The following is a 21,343-nucleotide window of genomic DNA, read 5'->3' on the forward strand; positions in this document are numbered from 1 at the left end:
AGGGGGCAAGAGCGCATTTCTTTTACTAATTGGTATATTTATCAAAAACTTTCATTAGTTTGAAAATATTAATTTCCTATCAGCCAGCGATGGTTCCATCAGGGAGTTGGAATATTCCTGGTTCGTAAGGCATACTAATATTAACCCGCATATTATATGTGTCGCATGTGTATGACCCGTTCGCCTATACGAAACCAAGATCCTATACATAGAGGTGATGGATTCAATTGAAGAAGGGGGGGGGGGGGATAAATGGGAACGACATCTCCTAAATGATAAAAGCTTAACAGAAGAAACTGTAATCCGGATAAATACCCGGGATAAATCCCCAGGGATATCAAAAACAAGAACAAACAAACAAATCAACCAAAATTAAACTAAACTAAAAAAGTGCGTGCATTTTCCTACCCTGTTTAATCGGGCCAAAGCATCCGTATGCTCAACAATTAAAATGAACAACGCCATCCCATGGAGAACCAAAGTATACACCGCTTCTATAATTATAATCTTTAAAAAGATTGTTCAAACGAACAAAGTGCCTGTGTATTCCTTTTCTGTCCATACAATGCTATTGGCCTTAAAAAGTGACAGTGGTCGCGAAACACATTGATACTTTTACTTGGATACAATTTTCATTTGTATTCTTCACTAACCCCCCCCCCCCAACAGCAGGTCCTGAGAGATTATAATGTGCATAGTTCAGTACATTATCGAAAATAAATTAAATATGCTGGATACAGAACAAACATGCATAGATATAGAAGGGTTCTCTCTCTTTCTCTCTCTCTCTCTCCTCTACATCTATTCACCCATTTCCCCCTCTCTCCCTTCCTCTCCTTTTACTTCCCGTCCTTGCCCCCTTCCTCTCTCTCTCTCTCTCTCTCTCTCTCTCTCTTTGTGACTCTCTAGCTCTTCCTCTCCATTTCCAATTTCTCCTCATTTCCCTTTTTCTCACTTTCTTTCTTTTGCTCTATTTTCTCCTATTCCTCTTCCATTTCAAATTTCCTATTCCCGGTTATTTTCTGACCCCCCCCCCATCGCTGTCATTACAATTATTAATATTATTATTAGGCCCCCTGTCATTAATACTGTTATTAATTATTTATTCGGCATTTAAAAGATACAAAACAATGGAGACAGCATAAGATATAAACTGAGAACGAATTATTAAGCTTCCTTCGCTGCACGTCCTGAACTGTTGCCTGGAAGGAAAAAAAAAAGAAAAAAGAAAAAAGAAATGTGAACTTCCTATAACCCTTGGCTTTGGGCCTTTCCCATCATTGTAGTTGTTGTGTTGTGGTTGTTGTGTTGTTGTTGTTTTTGTTGTTTTTGTTGTTTGGCAATAGGGATGGAGCAGTCATTATGTCTCACCCCTCGATCCGCAGCAGATAAGAATAGAGGTCAATACCGCGAGACATTTAAGACGTGGATTTGAAAAGTAGATTAAAACGGGAAAAGGTGCCTTATATAGCCAGGTATGATTTTGTTGTTGTTGTTGTTGATGAACATAATTTATGCTTACCTGGGCGTCGCTGGAGGGGGTGACATTCATAACTTTATAAATATATATCTACATATATTTCGTCAAATGTTTTATTTTTTTTAAAGATTTTTAAAAGGCTATCTACCAGCAAATATGTTTGTCATCATCAATTACATGTAAGTGTGTGAAGTTGCAAAATAATACCGAATTTGCAATGTTTGTAACTTGATTGTCGTTTCTCAATTTCCTTCTGTATCAAATCCTGATGCCTCTGGCAACCCCTTCCCTACAGATGGGCCAGACAGAGATAAAATCGACTCAATTTTGGTATCCTTTTTTTTGGGGGGGGGGCATTTTAAGTCGATAACTTCCGTTACATAGACAATTTTGTTCATGAATTTTTTGAAGTGATTTAGATGGTTATATCATAGACGTAATAGAAATGGACTTTTGACGGCAAGAGTAGTAAAAGTAATGATAGCTACCACCTGTTCTTATGTCTTACTTTCTTCTATGTTTTAAGTCTGACCGCAACGCTGCGGGCATGTTTTGACAAGCTCCGATAAGGGTCCTTTGGTCCTATGAGATCCACCGGGATTTTGCCGACCTCTATCGGCCAAGTCGCTTCGCACTGACCAATGCTTCCCACGATTTACGCTTCTCATTTCATGAATGAATCGTGACAGGAGAGCCTTCTGCCCATGCGCAGCTAAATACTACGTCAATAATGCCCCGGATGTAAACATGAGGTTTACGTCCTGTTCATGCTCGCCAATCTGTAAAAAAAGCCGTTGAAATCGGTGATTTCTTCGATTTTTTACGAATTTGTGTTGGTGTGTAGCAAACTCATCATATCAGCAAGGAAAGTTACCACAAGAGCTTACAAAATACAGTTTAAAAAGTGTTTTTTTCTCCTGTTTCCGTTAATTTCTCTGTGAAACCAACGACGTTGTGGTGATCACAAATCCTTCGCTGGTCGAATACAATCATTCGTTATTTGTTGCGTTTGCGTGCGTTTTTTTTATAGGCATTGGAAGAATGGGGTTGTTTTCGTGAGTGCTCAGAAAATCTGTGGTAATGCGTGACTTCTTCGCATCATGACCACTAAATTGCCGTGCCTTTGTCTAATCCAAATTGCACACGTAGTCCCATTGATAGAGATCGGCGGGTGCATGTTTTTTTCAAGTTATATTTTGGACTTGTTAATCCGAGAGTGACTGCTTTTTTTTTTCTTCCCTCATATTTTATCTTATTTTATCTTGATGTAGGCCTACTATAAATTATGTGTACGTTTTTTTTTGAGAATCTAGGAATTAGGAAAAATATCTGTGTCCGTAAATTTGGGAATTGACCATTGCAAAATATTCAACATTTCCGTCGTCTGCTATGTCGATATAATTATGGACTGCCCATCATAATCATAAAGTTCTTCCTTATTTATGTCATCTAATGATAATCCTGCCCTTCTAATTACTTTATAAACAACACATGACTCATGAGTACGAGAAAAATATGTATTATGGAACAATACACACATCGAAATAAATAATAATTGTTAGTATAAATACAACGCTGAAAACAATAACAATAATATCGTCAGGCACAAAGACGAAAACATGTTCGCTACGACCGCATGGCGGAGAGCGCTCATACTATTTAACACTAGGTTCTCAACGATTTGAAGGAGCAGCGAACAACCCCAAATCGCGAGCTTGCTGTTGCGATTATGAAAGATTGCGCAAGTGATCGCATCCAGCTGTCGGGTTGCGGTGGGACCACCGCTGGGTTTTTGCATCGGCGCGAAATTTAAACCTTGCCGGTGGAACTCATAGGATCAAAGAAACTGCTTCGTCGATAGTATACAAATAATGAATGGTTATGAGTTCAATAGTGCGAATATTTTCATGAGTTGAAAGATTAACATTCTATTCAACGAGGCGTCAGCCGAGTTGAATAGAATTAATGTTAATCTTTCAACGAATGAAAATATTCGCATTATTGAACGAATGAAAAACATTCAAATGACAGGGATCCACGTAGGTGTCGAATATTTTCATGAGTTGAAAGATTAACATTCTATTCAACGAGGCGTCAGCCGAGTTGAATAGAATTAATGTTAATCTTTCAACGAATGAAAATATTCGCATTATTGAACGAATGAAAAACATTCAAATGACAGGGATCCACGTAGGTGTTGTATAATCCATTCTATTACGTCTATGGTTATATGGTGTGCACTATCGGGACAGACATTTCGCATGATTGGCCTATTGTGACGTGTTGCGCACCAAAGTTTGCATGCGCTTTGATGACCCTGAATTCATTGTGACGTCATGTTACTGAATTGCAAGTTGACGTTGCTGGATTATAAAAAGTTTCAAACAAAAAAATTCCGTACAAAAATAGTAAGATTGAAAGGAGTAATCTACGATAAGGAAAAAAAAAGAGGAATGTCGACTGAAAGGCTGACCCGGTAGCTGGACGTTTTTAGAAACAAATAACTTTATATTTATTTTTACTTCTTTTCTTTCTACGTAAAAACTAAAAATCAACCAGAAATGGAAATGCAGCAATATCCACCGCAACAAATACCACCAAAACCATATTATGGGCAACCACAAGAAGCAACGCAGCAATATGTATATGTCCAACCTCAACCACATCAGCAACAGGGATGTTGTAGTGGATATTCTGAACATTATAACATCAAAGCAGGTGAGATTGTCTGATTTTCTAAAAATTGTTTAAAATCTTTTAAAGACCACACATAATACGTGATTGTTTGTACAATTCGTAGCATGTACTGATTTGCTTTCAATTGTCTTTAATTCATTTATGAAACGTTAGCAAACCACAGTCAAAAATATTAGGGATGGGAGTTAGGGTTAACTGGGACAATGTAGAATTGGGGCACCTCCTAATGAAGACAACAACAAAAAATCACCGAAAACAACAACAACAACACCGTACAAAAGTAATAAGCGCTTGGCAACTATAGTTTAAATCATTCTAAACGTCATGACAATCCCAGCCACAAATATTGTTTCCCTCAGCAAGTTTAATCGGTTATTACAGTCACGTTCTCGATTTGGATTCCATTTCAACTAAGGTCGTGCTACCGGCATCGTCCAGCTTCTCCTCGGCTTCACCATCACCTTCGTCAATTACGTCCTTTCCTTCGTTTACGGTCATACGGGATATCCCAACCAAGGATCACCCATCGGGATCGCCATCCTCTTCGTTATCCCCTCTGGAATCATCGGCATCACGACCCAATCCCGACGCTCCTGCCTGATCATCGCCTATCTCGTGATGTCCATCTTCGCCAACATCATCGGTTTCATCGGCGTAGTCAACGAGGGTTTAGTCGCCGGCTTGTTCTCCTACAAGTTGGTCTGCTTCAGTTACTTCTGCTACTGGGACTCTTTCGACGTAGCCGTCATCCTCCACTCCGTCTGCGCTGCCCTTCTCTTCATCGAGAGCGTCGTCGCTATCGTTGCCTCGGTGTATTGTTGCAGAGGGCTGGTATGTTGTCGGGGATGTTGCTGTCACAGCGATGACGGGAACTTGACGACGACCCCCGTTGCGATGAGCACAGCTGTATACTACCAACACGCTGATGGAACTGTAGTCCCGACTGTAGTGAACACCCAACCGGCAAACCCCGTCTAGATCAAAAATTTAAATCAACCACTCAATTTCGGCAAAATGGTCCCTTACAACCTCTCCCCCCCCCCCCCACATAACAAAAGCCTTACAATTTTGTTTGTTAGTGGTCATGTTACCATGTTTTCTTCCAGTTCAATTTTCTGATCAATTTAACAGGGAATAGTTTGTATCATGAGGTTTAGAAGAGAAATAATACTTAGAGTATAGCGCTATATAGGTGGATGATTTTCATAGGACAAAGTATATGAGCTTGCACACTGTTCTTTTCGGCAAAAGTAGAACTTGGAACTATATTTGAATTCCCTTTACTATCTCCAATAACCAAATAGGAATAAGATGTAGGCTTAAGTTACAGCATACAGTCTATAAGCGGGTTTTAATAAAATGTTGCAAAGCCGCGAACCATTACAAGAATAACCTATACATAGGCTTGAGGCAGATTTTAAGGATTGGGCGGGGGGGGGGGGCACGGTTGTAGGCCTTAGTGAGGCGCGATATAGGGGGTATCTTCTTTTCTCTTCTAATTATTGGGGGGGGCTCTTGGATTTACCCCCCCCCCCCCCCCCACCATAAGCCCAGGGTTCCTAAGCTTATGCTGTTCTATGCTCTTTATTCAATATTCGTAGCTCGTCATGTGATGACACTCTATAAAGAGAACAACTTGGAAAAACAATATACTTAGTCTGGCTTATAAAATAGTAAGGTATCATCATTTTTTTTGGTGGTAAAATCACTATTTGGGGGATTTCAATGAAAATGAAATAAACGCTATCCTTTTATTTTCTTTTGTTTTGCTTTATTGTGAAAATATTTGAAATACATATATAAAATGCAAAATAAGGCAAGGTGATTGTAAATCGTTAAATAAAATACACCTCAAGAAATCATCAGTAAGCGTGTTCGTGTTTTTATTACTAACCAAGATTTGCCTTGAGTAGAGAAGGAGGAGGGGGGGGGGGGGTGGGGTGACAGCAATGCTGTGACTATATAGCCGAGTCGGGTTCAATGAGATAGGATAAGACAGGGGCGAATTGGGGCTGGTGGGGGGGGGGGGGGCGAAAGTCAATTCTGTATAGGCCCATTGACCGGCCTTAAATTTACTTCATTTAACAGAAACAATGTGCATTTCTATTTTTTAACCGTTGGTTAACCCTTCCAAATGTTGATACTTGGGCCTTAAAGGTATGTCCCATTTGCAGGCCAAAAAAATGAAAAGGTTAAATTCCAACGGCATTTGAAAGATAATACTAATTTAGAACTTCCCTAAAAAAAAAAAAGGGGGGGGGGTTGAAAATAACGACTATTAGTTGTCGAAGTGACTTAAGAGCTATAGAGCCAGTAAGTAATAGTCTGATTTTCAGACCATTGTACCGAATGGTCGTACATTTTATCCTGCGCAAAGATTCAATCAGTTTACAAAAAAGTGGGTTATTGATGTAACAAATGCCCATGTACCCTTTACAGCTCATTTTATGTATGTTATTACCAAAGAAGAAAAAAGCCAGTCAGTCACTCAATAGTGTCTGACAGTGAAGTCTAGCAAGTAAATGGGTTTCCTTGCATTAGGACACTGCTAAAGTTTAAATATTACAGATAGGACATACATGACATATTCATAATTCATGCAAAGTTCTACAGAATTTGATGTTGGCTGTAAAGGGGACATATAGTATCTTTAATATATACATATCATGTATGTTTCTTTTGTTTCCAATGTTAGAAACATAATTATCACCCTTTCCCAGTCAGCTTATCGATCCCTGATGATATTCAAGGTTTAGAGCACGAGTGATCACTCAAAATGATCTCTTTGATCATTGATGTACTATATAGCTAGATCTTTAAAGCCACTCTGTACATGCCACACAAATAATCTCCCTATGGCACATTTTATTTATCATGGAATAGGTTTCAAGATAATTCAACTGTTTCCATGCAGTGCGAGGAGCTCTCTTGCTTATCAGATTGGCACATTAAACGGCAAAGAAGTCCCTCTTAAGTTTTGGGAGCCCCGAATTCAAAATTTCACTTAAATTATATAATGTGAAAGAGGATGTCATTTTAAACACACTTCTGCAAAGATCCCCCCCCCCCAAAAAAAAAAAAAATGTTTGAAGACAATTATTGATAAAAGAATACATAATTTTGTTTTAAATTAATGGGTACCCCCGGACATTTCCATGCTATAGTTTATAAAAAAAAATACACCGTTATATTATTCTTAATTTCCTATACTTACAAGAATACGATGCTATGAAATTTTTGCCCAATGTTTTAACTTCAACAGAATCTCAAAATGACAAAAATTCAACTTGCAAACATTAAAACACATTTGTAAAACTATTCAATTTACACATTTGGAGATATGAAAGTTATGACAGAGATAATTTATGGCAGGGTCGGAAGCATCATAATATAGTCAGGATGATGTCCTTTATCATTCTTGACAACAACAGTTGTCCTTGATCTTGGCAAAGAGGGCTTCGTGAAACACGTACATGTAGCTAGCATGCAGCACTGACCTGAGGTCAGTGGTAGCTAGCTAGCTTCCAACCATCGAAATCCAAGTTCGTTGCTTCCAACGTTGCAACGCTGATTCAGAATTAGTCAAGAAGTTAGTTTGCGACGATTTTTAGAGACACTACCACTACACCAGGCACCACCATAATAACAGAAGTTGAGGAAAAGGGATATCTAGAAGAGACAATTAGATTTGCAGCGTATTTCAGAGCGTTCCTGAAGTAAGTTATTGTATGAATTCTAAATATAATGTAATGTAAGGGATGAGAAAGAGTAGTGAAAGCTTATTTATCAGGATAAATTGTCTTGTTCGGTCCCACGTGTGCGTACTCGTGTTAGCATGGTTAGCACTGGTTACCTTTGGTAGGAAGTTAAATTCTTCTTCTTCTTCTTCTTCCTCGGTAAATGCAACTTCATACAACGAAGATTACGCACTGCAGTGTGGTGTGTGCCATGTCCAAAATGTGTGTAGGCCTCAATCTAGGTGCAAAATATATATATATAGGTCTACAGTGATGTGCTGTTAAAAACGTGGACAGCGATGTGCTGCCATCACTCAGTTGGATGCTTCCTTCAATTCTCATACTTTTCACATTTTGGCGCTTGTTCATAACTGTAACCATACCATCGGAGCCCTTACACCGGCGTGGAGATACCTTACTATAACACAACAAACATCATATAATTATAAATCTTCCGCAATTGTTCAAGCAACAGACATGGAGAAATGGGCGCTAGTGTAGTTCCGTATCCATTTTTTTTAGCAGTTTAAGAATCCATTCTTAGCAAAGGAATTTTAGCCCAATTTTTAACTAATTTTAATCATAATCATATATTGCATTTTCCACCTGAATTTGGATCACATTCGACATTGGGAAACCTTCGTTTAGGGCTTCGATGTCGATGTCGTCGCTCAGTACCGTCTCTACGCTGTAGTCCTGCACCTCAAACTGAAGATATCAGTACAAAATTATGCAGACTTCTTCGTATGGTTTATGGTATCGCGCATTTGCAATATTTAATACACCCGTAGAAGTTGAAAAATTTTCACGGAAACCAAATTGTTCAGGTATGAGGATGTCATTAATTTGAAGGTGAGAATACAATCTTTTATGAACAACTTTTTCTAGAATTTTGGAAAAAAATGGTAACAATGATATAGGACTGTAGTTTTCAAAATTGTGAGGGCTTTTCTTTCTGTACACATGTATAATCATGGAAACTTTGAGTCTGTCAGGTATAATCCCTTGTGATAGAGATTTATTAAATATTATACAAAGCTGATCAACAAGTAAATGAATAGTCTTTAAGAGTTTTAGAGTTTTCAGCATTTTCTCTGAACCAGGTTTCAGATATTCCTATAGCTGTAAATGCATGATTCAAACTTTTCAATAACAACTGTAACTCATCAACATTTCTTGGGAGACTTCGAGCATTTACATTTAAGATTGAAAAACTTTTGTTTGAGTTCTGAAACTTTGATTTAAATTCATCTGAGAACAAGTATTTACAGTTACGTTCTGGAAAATAGTCATCAGATTCGGATTGAAAGGTAGTATTGTCAGCGGGATCATTGTTCATTTCAAAAGGGTTTACTGATAGACATTGTAGTCTTTCAATATCTATATTCTGATTCAGTTCAAAGTATTTACATGTATATAGATTCCAGAGAAATTCATTGTCTGATATACAGTTGTTAAATGGGAATATCTCAGCATTACACTGGGTACGGAAAGATGCATGTGTAGATATATGAAAACATGAGTTGAAGTGAGCTTTACATAGCTTGCAATAATTAACCATTTTACAATGTAAGAAAAAAGACAAAAGAAAAGTATAACAACAATATCAAAATCACACACGAGCAGTGGCAATCACACACAGTCACACACAAAACACGTTTGTATATTAAAAGTTTCAAAAAGTTCAAAAAGTTCCAAGGAAAGATGCATGTGGAATACCAGGAAAAGCATCTTCACATCATGGTGCATGCAGTAAATTGATATCCGAGGTACTTAATCTTGGATTGATTTTTTTTTAAAGTCGACTGTGCAAAATTCAGAGAGAGTTCAGTTGATCAAGTGAGCTTATCAACTTCTTCATTGGTTTACTTCCTGTTGTCTTGACTGCTGCAAACACTTTCCCATCTATTGGCCATGCAGTCTCTACTTGCTCTGATCTGCGAGTATCCATTAGTAATTGAAAGTTCCTTTTTGTGAGATCTTCCACAATCATAAATCCTGACTCTTTGAGTTGTGACTTCTTACTCATTATGATCCGCTAATCCCGCTTATGGCGATAAGAACATAGTTTGACTAGTATCGGTCGGGGCCTATTCGCGGACTGGTGTAGATTCCTGGCTTGGGACGACCCTCTATCATACATCTTACGAGTTGATGGTGTAGAAACATCTGGAAGAGCATTAGCTGGAGCACTTGAAGAACGTGGTTTTCCACTAACCCGGTGGGATCTGTCGATGTTGGCGGGGGACAAGTTAATGCCAAGAGATTTGGTTACTAGGTCAATAGCGAGTTCGAGTTGATCAGTGTTTTCACTTGGCATCTCAGGTAAGCCTAAGATGCGGATGGAGTTACGATGACTGTATTGTTTTCTTCTAATTCATTCTCATACTTCTTGAGGGCAGTTTTAGCATTGCCTAGAGATGTTTGAAGATCAGTGAGATGTGTACGTGTCAAGCCCATTTGATTTTGGACATCATGAAGAATACCCTGTTGCTGTTCAATACACACAATATTTTGTTCAATGGAAGTGGATAGCTTAGACTCTATACTAGCAATGCATGAAGTGACAAGAGATGTGACAGTTTCACGTAGTAAGTCTTTGAACTGGTCATCCTTGAAAAGAGCCATTATAGTTTCAGCTGCAAACTCGTGTCGTTTAGTATTTGATTTACTACTGGATTTAGGTCTGGCAGGTACCTTTACTTCGCGAGTATACTTAGTAGATGATGATCTGAGTTTAATATTTGGAGTTGTAGAGTGGCTGTGAGGCTCATCCGAATCGGCCTCGGTGTTGCATCCACACGATTCAGACATAGTGTAGTGATCGAGGTACTCAAATAGTATAGCACAACACAAAAATGAGTACGTGGGAAAGTCAAGAAGTTGAGCTGCACAGATCAGAAGAGCTATTCCAAAAAAAGCACATTACAGTTACATACCATGACGAAGACAGATTTCCTGATTATCTGAGAAGTCAGTCAATTAGTCCATATTCAAATAATGTTCATATCAAGAAGAGAAAATGTTGAAAATAACGAAAATCCGAAGAAACGTAATCACAAGTTGTAGTCTCAACGACGCCCTCTATCAAATCATCTGAGATATTTGTTAGTTTGTCTTAACCTGACTGCTAAGAAAGCGTGTTTATGCTTGTAAGTATTTAAAGCAACCAGGCCCAGGGACTGACAGCTTTATTTCTTTTCAGACGGAATTGGTAATAATAATTACAGTGCTTATATATAGCGCCTAACACTTACTTTGTCAGAAGTCTCTAAGCGCTGTACAATAATGCAGCATAATTACCCTAGCCTTAGCAGTGCAGCTGTTACGCGCGCTGCGTTTCAAGGAATAAATTCCTACCAGGTACCCATTTACTTCACCTGGGTGGAGTGTGGCAAATGTAGATCAATGTCTTGCCAAAGGACATTAGTGCAGCGGCGGGACTCAAACCGCGGACCTTGTGATCGACAGTCCGGCGACGTATCCACTCGACCAAAGGGCACAAGCACATCAACTTGGTTTTAAACCCAGGTCCTCCCGGTTACGAGACCACTGCTCTACCACTGAGCCATCGTGCCTCCATATTGCTAATGGCTAATGGCACGTGGTACTTGGTTACTGTTACATGTACTGAAGTGTAAATGTAGATCTACCATATATTGAAACTGCTCCACTATGAAGCTGTTTATTCTTGAATCAAGACCTCCACGTATTTTTACATGTAGTTTTATGTAGATAAACATTTACTATGATGTAATCATCTAAATATCTATACCTTCAATGACCTCATGTCAAAAAGTAGTATTACTATGAACGTAGAGACCAGTTTTTGAAATGCCCCCCTCTCAAAAAATAAAATGGAAGCTCTTATTACCAATCATGTGAAAGAATATGTTTCGAATGTGATGATACAAATTGTGCCGGGAAACCGCCTACTAATTGATATATTTGGTAAATTATAATATCTATTTGGACCTGATAGATATCGCGCATGTGTCGCGTTGTCCCATATACATATTTCTGTGTACAGTGCTTGTAACTTTACCAAGACTTGGCCAAATAAATCTCTCCTGGCCAAACTAGTGCAGTACACACCAATACTTATATGCTAGATGATCAACCTTTTTTGATTGATTCCACAACGTTTCTTTCACAATGCAATCACATGACCAGAAGTGATCTTTATCTTTAATAGTAGTTATTTAGAAAAATTCATTTTTGATACACCGTTCAAAAACTGCATTGTTACATGTACATGTAAATGAGTGGTGAATTGCTGTATGGTCTACACCCAGCTTGTCTACTATCCCCATGGTCTAACAATCATTTCGTCCTCTTACCATTTGGTCTAATCTCCCATTAATCTACAACCCATTTGGTCTATTATTCATTTAGTATACATGTGTACCGGTATGTAAAAACCAGCTTGTCTAATTCCCAATTTGTCTAATGCCCATTCCGTCTACTATCCAAAGGGTCTGATAATCATTTGATGAAGATTATTATTAGTGATTAAATGATTACTAGATCATATAGGTAGCAGAGTAGCAGACCATATGGGAATAGACCAACTGGAAAGTAGACGAACTTGTTGTAGACCAAACGCCAGTAAACCAAATGAGTGTCGTCAATGCACAAAGTGCAACCGAGTATGATATTTATGAGGCAACATAAATTATCAAATGATTATTAGATCATATCGGTAGCAGACCATATGGGAATAGACCAACTGGCAAGTAGACAAACTTGTTGTAGACCAAATGCCAATAAACAGAATGAGTATCGCCAATGCACAAAGTGCAACCCAGTATGATATTAACGAGGCAACATAAATCACAGGGCATCATACATTAAATTATGCTAAGACGAGTTTGCAGCTGACGCTGCTTGTCCAAATTGATTTAACTCCTTTTCTAAACATTTATGGCAATCGCCCAGAAATTGATGTTTACATTGTCTAGATAAAATCTGCCACAGACCTTTATGAGAACACATTAAAGGTACAAAGTACTCAACATGAAAACTTGATACTGTTCAACTTGATAACTTGATTTAGTCATACAATTTTTAAATATTGTCCTAAAATGTATTGATGTATAGAACAAAATCCCAGAAGTTTATTAAGGAATGTGATAAATGAATGTTTAGTAAGTGGAATCTTATGTTGATTCTCAAAATAAATACACATAGATTTTAGCTTTGCTAGGATCAGTTCTGAAATCATAAATAGAGAAGTAATTTCCTTTGGGACTAACATTTAACAGATCAGAAGACAGTTTAATGAAAGATATGCCATTATTTACAGGCACCAGTCATATTTGTTAAGCGCTCAGAGACATCGTAGATGTATTAAGCGCTATAAAGCGGAATATATATATATTTTTAATTATTACTTTTAGCATTTGGTTCCCCCCAAATAGACGTAACATTTAAGTTTGTTTGATTGTGATCACTTCCTTTTTAAATCTGAATTGAATTCCTTTGTTATTACGCCTGCAGTATGCAATCAGCCAGTCAACGATCTCGCAAGTGAACAAAAGTGAGGTTTTTGTCGCTTGTGTGAACACATGCAAAAATCATTGATGCTTTGACCGTGGCTCAAACTCTGCTTTCATTATGGTTTTTCACCATGTTTGAACAAAAGTCTAAACAATGGATGTTCTCTACAATGTGTGAATCAAACCTTTTGGCAGTTTTTTTTTTCCGTCATGCCAAGCTATACTGGACTTTGCCCCCTGTCCCTCGTAATTTATGGACTACCAACTCAAGTTTTTATGTCTAATCTAATTCAGTTAGTAAGTCATTTCCTGTTGAGATTTCCATTACCATTACATGTACATATTTGATCAAATAATGCTCTTTTATACAGCTCAACTGGATTAACTTTCACTTTCTTTTTAATATGTTAATTTATTTCCATAGGCCCTACATACATGTACATGTATATTGGAGTTGTCTGAAATAACTTGCATTGTGCCCCAAAAGTGAGCCAAGACCACCTCATCCCCAGATTTTCAACAGGCAAAGGTAGATCTTTTAATCTAATTTCTATTTCTGTTTGATTTTTTGAAACTTTGTCAAATACATGCACATGGTATGTCACTGTTGCCCATTATGTCGAAATAATTTGTTAAAATCTAATTTCTATTTCTGTTTGATTTGTGAAACTTTGTCAAAAACATGCACATGGCATGTGACTGTTGCCCATTATGTTGAAATAATTTGTCTTCCTTTCATGAAGTGGTGCAAGAATATGATTTGTTATCGATAGATTAAGTTCATATCCTCTGTGAACTGTCTTGATCAATCTAAAGAGTCATCTCCCGTACGTTACCAGGTGTTATTTGTTGGTGGCTTTTGTGGTTGTCTAAAACTTTGATTCAAGTTCTAGTGAGCATATCAGATTAATACAGTCAACAAACATACTGAGATCTTTGATGTGGTTTGTAAGATCTGGGACAAAATATTTGTAGCTTTGACTTGCCCACTCATGAAACCTTTGATTATTAAAGGGATCGGTTAACTTTGTCTCAGATTCTGAAACAAAATCCTGGATTTAGCTCATGCTTCAATCATAATTATAAACCTTAAGGTCAGTCAGGAACCCCATGACTTTTACAAGCCGATCGCCTGTCTGATTATCAAGATATTTATGATTGCAAATCGAAATCAAATTTTGTGTTTTCCTAACGGTTTTCATAACAGTGGTAAAACCAGTCACTCAAAGATTTTCACTTTTTTTAGGCACTTCATGATCTATTTCAAGCACAATTTTTTTAGGGCTTCAATATCACACCATATTAAAGACATTAATACCACGTAGGGCCATGCATCTCAGATTTAAAATTTGTAGTCTTATTATCAATAGATTTAACTGGAGGTGAAATTCAGGTTAGAATTGAAGTTTGCATTTTCCTAACGGTTTTTAATATAAGTAATAATATCATATCAAGCATAAGGAGAAAACAATAGAATTTTTTGTCATTTCGAAGTGCAGTATTACATGTACATGTAGGTGGGCAGACATTGGGCTCCCCTTTGTACAATTTTGCATTTGTCACGATCCTATCCATCATCCACTTTTTAGACAAAATGGCTGACTCTGATGACGAGGAAATCTTGTACGACAATGACCTGGGTCGTAACCTGATTGGGGGCAAGCGGGTGAAGAACGTGGATGACGTCTTGAACGGAGGGAAGAAGGACAAGAGGAAACTGAGGAAAACCCTTGCTCTGTGCTTGGCGTTCTTATGCTTGGTAAGTGTTAAAGACCGTCAATACTACTGGGCCAGAAGGGATTAGACCACACAGTGAGGTCACTGACAGGTGGCTATCGCATTAACTCAGCTCTCAACTAACATAAGAAAAAGAGGATCATGGGGGACCAACAGGCACCGATTGGGGAAGTTTTCTCTATAGAGGGAGCAAGTAGCTACAAGTAGGACAGTGGAGCTTTAAGGGAAATCACCAGTTCACCAATATGCAATTCTTTTCAAACAGATATATGCAAACGTTAATTCATTTTTGCCTTGAAATAGTGTTATGGACCCTTTATTTCTGTCATTTACTAAATACATTTTTGTGAAAGCATGTGAAATACTGGTACACTGTATTCCTTATTTGATAATAATATTAATATTTTGCTTTTGTATAGCGCTTAATACATTGACAATGTCTCTAAGCGCTTTAGAACTATATTATAATCCTGGTCATCGTATTCAGGCTTGCCCGCACAAGAATGTATGCACATTCTCCACTCCCTGGGGAGCATTCAAGCCAGGTGCCATTTTATAGATGCTCACAATGCTGAGCAAACTACCTTAACGTTCGCATCCTACCAGGTACCCATTAAACACCTGGGTGGAGAGTGGCAAATGTAGACTATCGTCTTGCCAAAGGACGATAGTGCCGGGCTGGGAATTGAACCCATACCTTGTGGTCCGCAGTCCACTAGACCACAGTACCTCTACTATTTGGGCTCAAGAGATTTGCTGTGGACGGTTTGCAGGTATGAATATATATGTTTCATCTCTCCACACAGGGTCTATGCCTGGCCATTCTAGGCCCAACGCTGCTGAGCCTACAGAAGCACCTAGATACCACGCTTCCCAAGATCTCCTGGGTGTTCGCGGGGCGGAGCGTTGGGTACCTCTTTGGTGCAATCCTCGGTGGGATGCTCTTCCAATCCTTCAACCCTCTCTTCCTCCTATCCGTTGTCCTGTTCCTGTGCGGTATAGGGGTCTTGGCTGTCCCGTTCGTGACATCGGTCCTGGTCCTGGCAGTAAGCATCAGTAGTGTTGGTATCAGTATGGGTGTCCTAGACACAGGTAAGAATATCAACACGTATCCGGACACCTACCCCCCGGATAACCACCCCCAGTTAACTACCCCCTAGGATAGTTGTCCAGGGGTAGGTGTCTGGGGGGTAGTTGTCCGGGAGTTTAGTTGCCTGGGGGTAGTTGTCTCGGGTAAGTTGTCCAGGGGGTAGCTGTCCGGGGGCGTAGTTGTTCTAGGGGGTAGTTGTCCAGGGGGTACTATTTGTCCTAGGGGGTAGTTGTCCAGGGGGTAGTTGTCCAGGGGTTAGTTGCCCGGGGGTAGTTGTCCAGGGGGTAGTTGTCTGGGGGTAGTTGTCCGGGGGGTAGTTGTCCCGGGAGGTAGTCGTCCTAGAGGGTGGTTGCCCTAGGGGGTAGTTGTCCTAAGGGGTAGTTGACTGGTAGTGGTTATCCGGGGAGTGGATGTCCAGGGGGTAGGTGTCCTAAGGGTTAGTTGACTGGGAGTGGTTATCCGGGGAGTCGATGTCCAGGGGGTAGGTGTCCTAAGGGGTAGTTGTCCCAGGGGTATTCGTCCTAGAGGGTGGTTGCCCTAGGGGGTAGTTGTCCTTAGGGGTAGTTGACTGGTGGTGGTTATCCGGGGAGTGGATGTCCAGGGGGTAGGTGTCCTAAGGGGTAGTTGACTGGGGGTGGTTATCCGGGGAGTGGATGTCCAGGGGGTAGTTGTCCGGGGGTAGTCGTCCTAGAGGGTGGTTGCCTTAGGGGGTAGTTGTCCTAATGGGTAGTTGACTGGCGGTGGTTATCCGGGGAGTGGATGTCTAGGGGGTAGGTGTCCTAGAACCATATCAACACAACCGTTGTTTTCTTCGCCTCTCTGCATGGTCATTTGTTTGCCCCACGTGCAATTTTACACAACACAATAGGCACCACTTGACGGAAGCATTGCTCCGTGCATCAGGGTGGTTTTGCAAAGTTACCCATTTCCATTCTTGATGAACTCCATGACAACCCTCATCACAATCGGTATACATGAAAGATAAACTTGAGTTCTGGTAAAAAAAGAAAATGAAAATCTTACAGAATCAAACAAAACTTTATCACTGAACGTTCAAGATTACAAATAAATGTCATTTGCCAAACAATTTTGATAGAAAATGTATACTGGCTGAGTAATGAACATATATACAGAGTTGGGAATCAAGGTAAGCTAGCCCCGACACCATATGTGTAGTCCCATGTACATCTTTCTGTGCACAGTGCTTGTTACTTTAACAAGACTGGGCCAAAGTTATTATGATTTTGATGACTCCAGAACCTTGCAGTACACACCAATACTTGCATGCTACATGATCCACTTTTTTCTGATCCATTCCACACCTTTTCTTTCACAATGCAATCGCATGACCAGAACTCAACTTTATCTTTAACCTTGCCTCACTGGAAACAGTTCAATAATCTTGAGGCCATTGATATATCTATCTCATGATAAATACAGTGTGCCACTGGGGGATTATTTGTGTGGCGTATAGAGAGTTAAACTTGATATCCAACTTGAGCTCCTGTCAGTTATACTTTTGTTTTGCGAATTTCCTAACAGCATGTGAAAATGACAAACCTGTGCATGTGCAAACTTGTATAGTAAAATACAGTAACTGTTCTATCAATCTATCAATCTATCTATCGAGCTATAGTTCATCCAGATGTTGGACAAAGCCCTCCTCATAATATTTCCATTCTCTTCTGTCTCTAGCTATCCTAGTCCAAGCGGCCGTTCCCATGTATGATGTTAGGTCATCTCTCAATACAGTTAGCTTGTGATAATTATCTGAAAAATGCCATCTTGCATCTGTCATCTGTGAATATACACAAATATTGGCTGATAAATAGTATAAGGAGTTATCCTGAATTTAGAGCCATATTGTACTGAACTAACATTTGGAACAATTTTGACCCAAATTTCGGAAATTAATCTGTATTTGCAGTGTTCAGTGAGTACGAAATGCAGGGATTAAAACCAATTATTTTCTCCTTTTTACCATGCACAGGTGCAAATCTTCTCTGCCTTCGCATGTGGGGGAAGAAACGTTCCGGCACCATGCTTCAGGCACTACATTTCAGCTTCGCCCTTGGTGCCTTTATCTCGCCTCTTGTTGCAGCTCCTTTTTTGGCGGAAACCACTGCCGCCAACAGCACCATGTTGGTATTGCCTTCCCCTATGATCAATGTAACATTGGCATCGCCTGTTATAAGTCCTGTTCCAGGAGCACCCAGTGAGAACGGTACTCTGAACACCGGAGGAGCAGCTAAACCTATTACCACTGAAGGAGTAGATAAATCTAATGGCACTGAACTTACTGATCAAAGAGAGAAACGTGACGCCGTCAACGAAGGAACAGTTGAACCTAGTACTATTGAAGGAACAGTTAAACCTTCTACCACTAAAGGAACAGTTAAACCTTCTACCACTAAAGGAACAGTTAAACCTTCTACCACTAAAGGAACAGTTAAACCTTCTACCACTAAAGGAACAGTTAAGCCTTCTACCACTAAAGGAACAGTTAAGCCTTCTACCACTAAAGGAACAGTTAAACCTTCTACCACTAAAGGAACAGTTAAACCTTCTACCACTAAAGGAACAGTTAAGCCTTCTACCACTAAAGGAACAGTTAAACCTTCTACCACTAAAGGAACAGTTCAACCTATTACCATTGCAGGAAAAGACACTCCTTCAAAATCAGAGCAGCCTGCACCCCAGCGTGAGGTTGAAAGGTTTGCGATGCCCTTCATCATCATAGGGATCTTGGTTCTTTTAACCTGTGGGTTATTTTTCTACTTGCTTTGCACCAAGCCCAAAGAGGAACCTGGATACACCGGTTCAGAGCACTCTGACGGGACTTCAGCTAAGGACAACAGCCCGTTCAGAACAAGGATCCTGATCCTTCTGTTCTTCTTCTACTTCCTATACGTTGGCGGAGAAGTCGCTTACGGAAGCTTTGTCCCCATGTTTGCGAGTAAGAGTCAACACCACTTTGAGCAGGACCGTGCGAGCCACGTGGCAGCCCTGTTCTGGGGCGCCTTTTGCCTTGGACGGGGTCTAGCTATCTGTCTTGCAAGTGTCATCTCGCCACTGAAGATGGTGATTGCCGACATGGTGGGATGCGTTACTGCGTCCCTTGCCCTGACGCTCTTTGCAGACAGCAACGAGAACATCCTATGGATCTGCAGTGCTCTCTTGGGTCTGTCCATGGCCTCGCTCTTCCCAACTGGTATCGTTTGGCTGGAGACGTACACCCCTGTCACCGGCAACACCGCATCCTTCCTTATTGTCGGTAGCGCCCTCGGAGAAATGTGCGTACCCGTCTTAATTGGTTATCTCTTTGAAGATCGCATAGGCCCCATGGTTCTAATGTACTGGATGTTGGCAACGTCCGCGTTGTCAGCTCTCATCTTCGTCTATGTGTTCTGGTTGATGGCGGAGAGCGGGCGGGAGAAGAAGTCGCTACCGGCCGAAAAGAGCCCCGCCCTGGAGCTGTTCCAGAGCGTTGAGGAAGCCCTGCCCATGGAGGAACTCTTCAAGAATGGAGGATCAAATAACAAGCAGATGAGCAAACCACGTGTCCCTCCGATCCTAAAAAGGAAGAACCACAAAGAGTGAACTGTTCAATCCAAAACAATGTTAGTACTGCAGCTGCAAATGAACAATCAACGAATGTCTATCCATTTTTATGCTGTGGATAATATCTTCTGGATTTTATCAGTCAAAGTTCTTACGTGTTCAATCAGGCCGAGTATAAAAGGCATCTGCAAGTATCTTCAGTATTGAAGAGGCAGATTATCTTGAAGAAGAAGTAGAAGAAAAGTGATGTAGTGATCTCATATTTAAAAAATTCCCTAACTTTTTCATTATACATCTCATTTATTTCAAACTTCTGCCATTCTGTTGCTGTTATTTTTCTAAATTCAAATCAATGACCTTATTTGATACAAAGGTTGGAATGCCCTTTAAACCGTAAGAAATGATATCAACTACGAAACTGTAATCATAAGAATATAATGGTAGGGCATGTTCATCATCCATGCTCGCATACGCTCTAGATTGAAATTTCATGAAAATGTATATACGCAAACGAAGAATGCAATTGAAATATAATGCTAGTTTTCTATTAACCTATTTGGGTTCGAGTCTGTGTCTTTCAGTATTGAGCATCTGATAATTATAGAGAATGCTAGTTATTGCACTGGACTGGATGTTAAGTATACATGAATGAATAGCAAGCAAAATTCAGGCAGTAGAGAGGACTGGGGGAAACAGATAGCGATGAGGATATTGAGCTTTAAAGGGATCGGGTAACTTTGTCTCAGATTGTGAAATAAAGTCCTGGATATAGCTCATGCTGCAATGATAATTGTAAACCTTTAGGTCAGTTAAGAACCCCATGACTTTTACAAGCCGATCGCCTGTCTGATTATCAAGATATTTATGATTGGAAATTGAAATCAAATTTTGCGTTTTCCTAACGGTTTTCATAACAGTGGTAAAACCGGTCACTCAAAGATTTTCACTTTTTTTAGGCACTTCATGATCATTTTGAAGCGCAATTTATTTAGGGCTTTGATATCACACCATATTAAAGATACTGATAATATGTAGGGCCATGCATCTCAGATTTAACATTTATAGTCTTATTATCAATAGTTTTAACTCTAGGTGAAATTCATGTTAGTCACATAATCATGTTATGCATCCATTTATTACATGTGTGTACGTGAAGCTTTGGACCCCTTCAATTTGTTGAACAGATTTTACACAGGCATAAAAAAATGACCTGAAATGATGCGGTTCCGACATTTGAACATTCTAACGCTGAAAAGTTGGTTGGTTTTTGGATTGGTTTGGAGTCGATTTGATGGTATGCCTGAGGTATACACAAACTCCTAAGGTGTTATTTTAACCCGTAGGCTACTGAATTCTTTCATTTACATAGGGTTAATGCAGGAACAACCCGGTTCAAGTAGCAAAGGGTTAAACAAACTAAGCAGAGCTTGCTATGATTTAACCTCTTTATTTCCCCCAAGATCCTGGTACACTGTTTGAATTGGGCTCTCAGTTCATTCTTGTACTTTTCTGTAATGGGTGCACAATGAAAGGCTTCTGTATG

General features: G+C 39.6%; 2 protein-coding genes across 3 annotated transcripts; both read left to right on the top strand.

Moving 5' to 3' along the window:
• Positions 1-4,648: 4,648 nt before the first annotated feature.
• LOC115926032 lies at positions 4,649-5,200 on the top strand (the record flags this gene model as incomplete). The annotated part of the gene is made up of 1 exon (XM_030990300.1): positions 4,649-5,200. A coding segment is annotated over one exon (507 nt), but the record flags the coding sequence as incomplete, so codon positions are not given.
• A 2,532-nt stretch (positions 5,201-7,732) lies between these two features.
• On the top strand, positions 7,733-20,345 carry LOC583452 (sodium-dependent glucose transporter 1). Of its 2 annotated transcripts, XM_003727727.3 has the most exons (5): positions 7,733-7,893; positions 13,837-13,941; positions 15,002-15,171; positions 15,956-16,241; positions 18,230-20,345. In XM_003727727.3, the coding sequence occupies exons 3-5, from the start codon at positions 15,007-15,009 to the stop codon at positions 19,837-19,839; spliced, it is 2,061 nt and encodes a 686-aa protein (XP_003727775.2). In that variant the 5' UTR covers positions 7,733-7,893; positions 13,837-13,941; positions 15,002-15,006; the 3' UTR covers positions 19,840-20,345. The 2 variants fall into 2 exon arrangements, with proteins under 2 accessions (XP_003727775.2, XP_788451.2); XM_783358.5 differs by lacking the exon at positions 13,837-13,941.
• The last annotated feature ends 998 nt before the right edge of the window (positions 20,346-21,343 follow it).

Source organism: Strongylocentrotus purpuratus, unplaced genomic scaffold (genome assembly GCF_000002235.5).
Source record: "Strongylocentrotus purpuratus isolate Spur 01 unplaced genomic scaffold, Spur_5.0 spur5_contig_844, whole genome shotgun sequence".
Taxonomy (NCBI): domain Eukaryota; kingdom Metazoa; phylum Echinodermata; class Echinoidea; order Camarodonta; family Strongylocentrotidae; genus Strongylocentrotus; species Strongylocentrotus purpuratus.

Excerpts from the sequence above, each read along its gene's own strand:
- LOC583452 (XM_003727727.3), top strand. The coding sequence starts at position 15,007 with ATGGCTGACTCTGATGACGAGGAAATCTTGTACGACAATGACCTGGGT. Across the intron at positions 15,172-15,955 it reads GCTTGGCGTTCTTATGCTTG|GGTCTATGCCTGGCCATTCT; the intron begins GTAAGTGTTAAA and ends CTCTCCACACAG. Across the intron at positions 16,242-18,229 it reads TATGGGTGTCCTAGACACAG|GTGCAAATCTTCTCTGCCTT; the intron begins GTAAGAATATCA and ends TACCATGCACAG.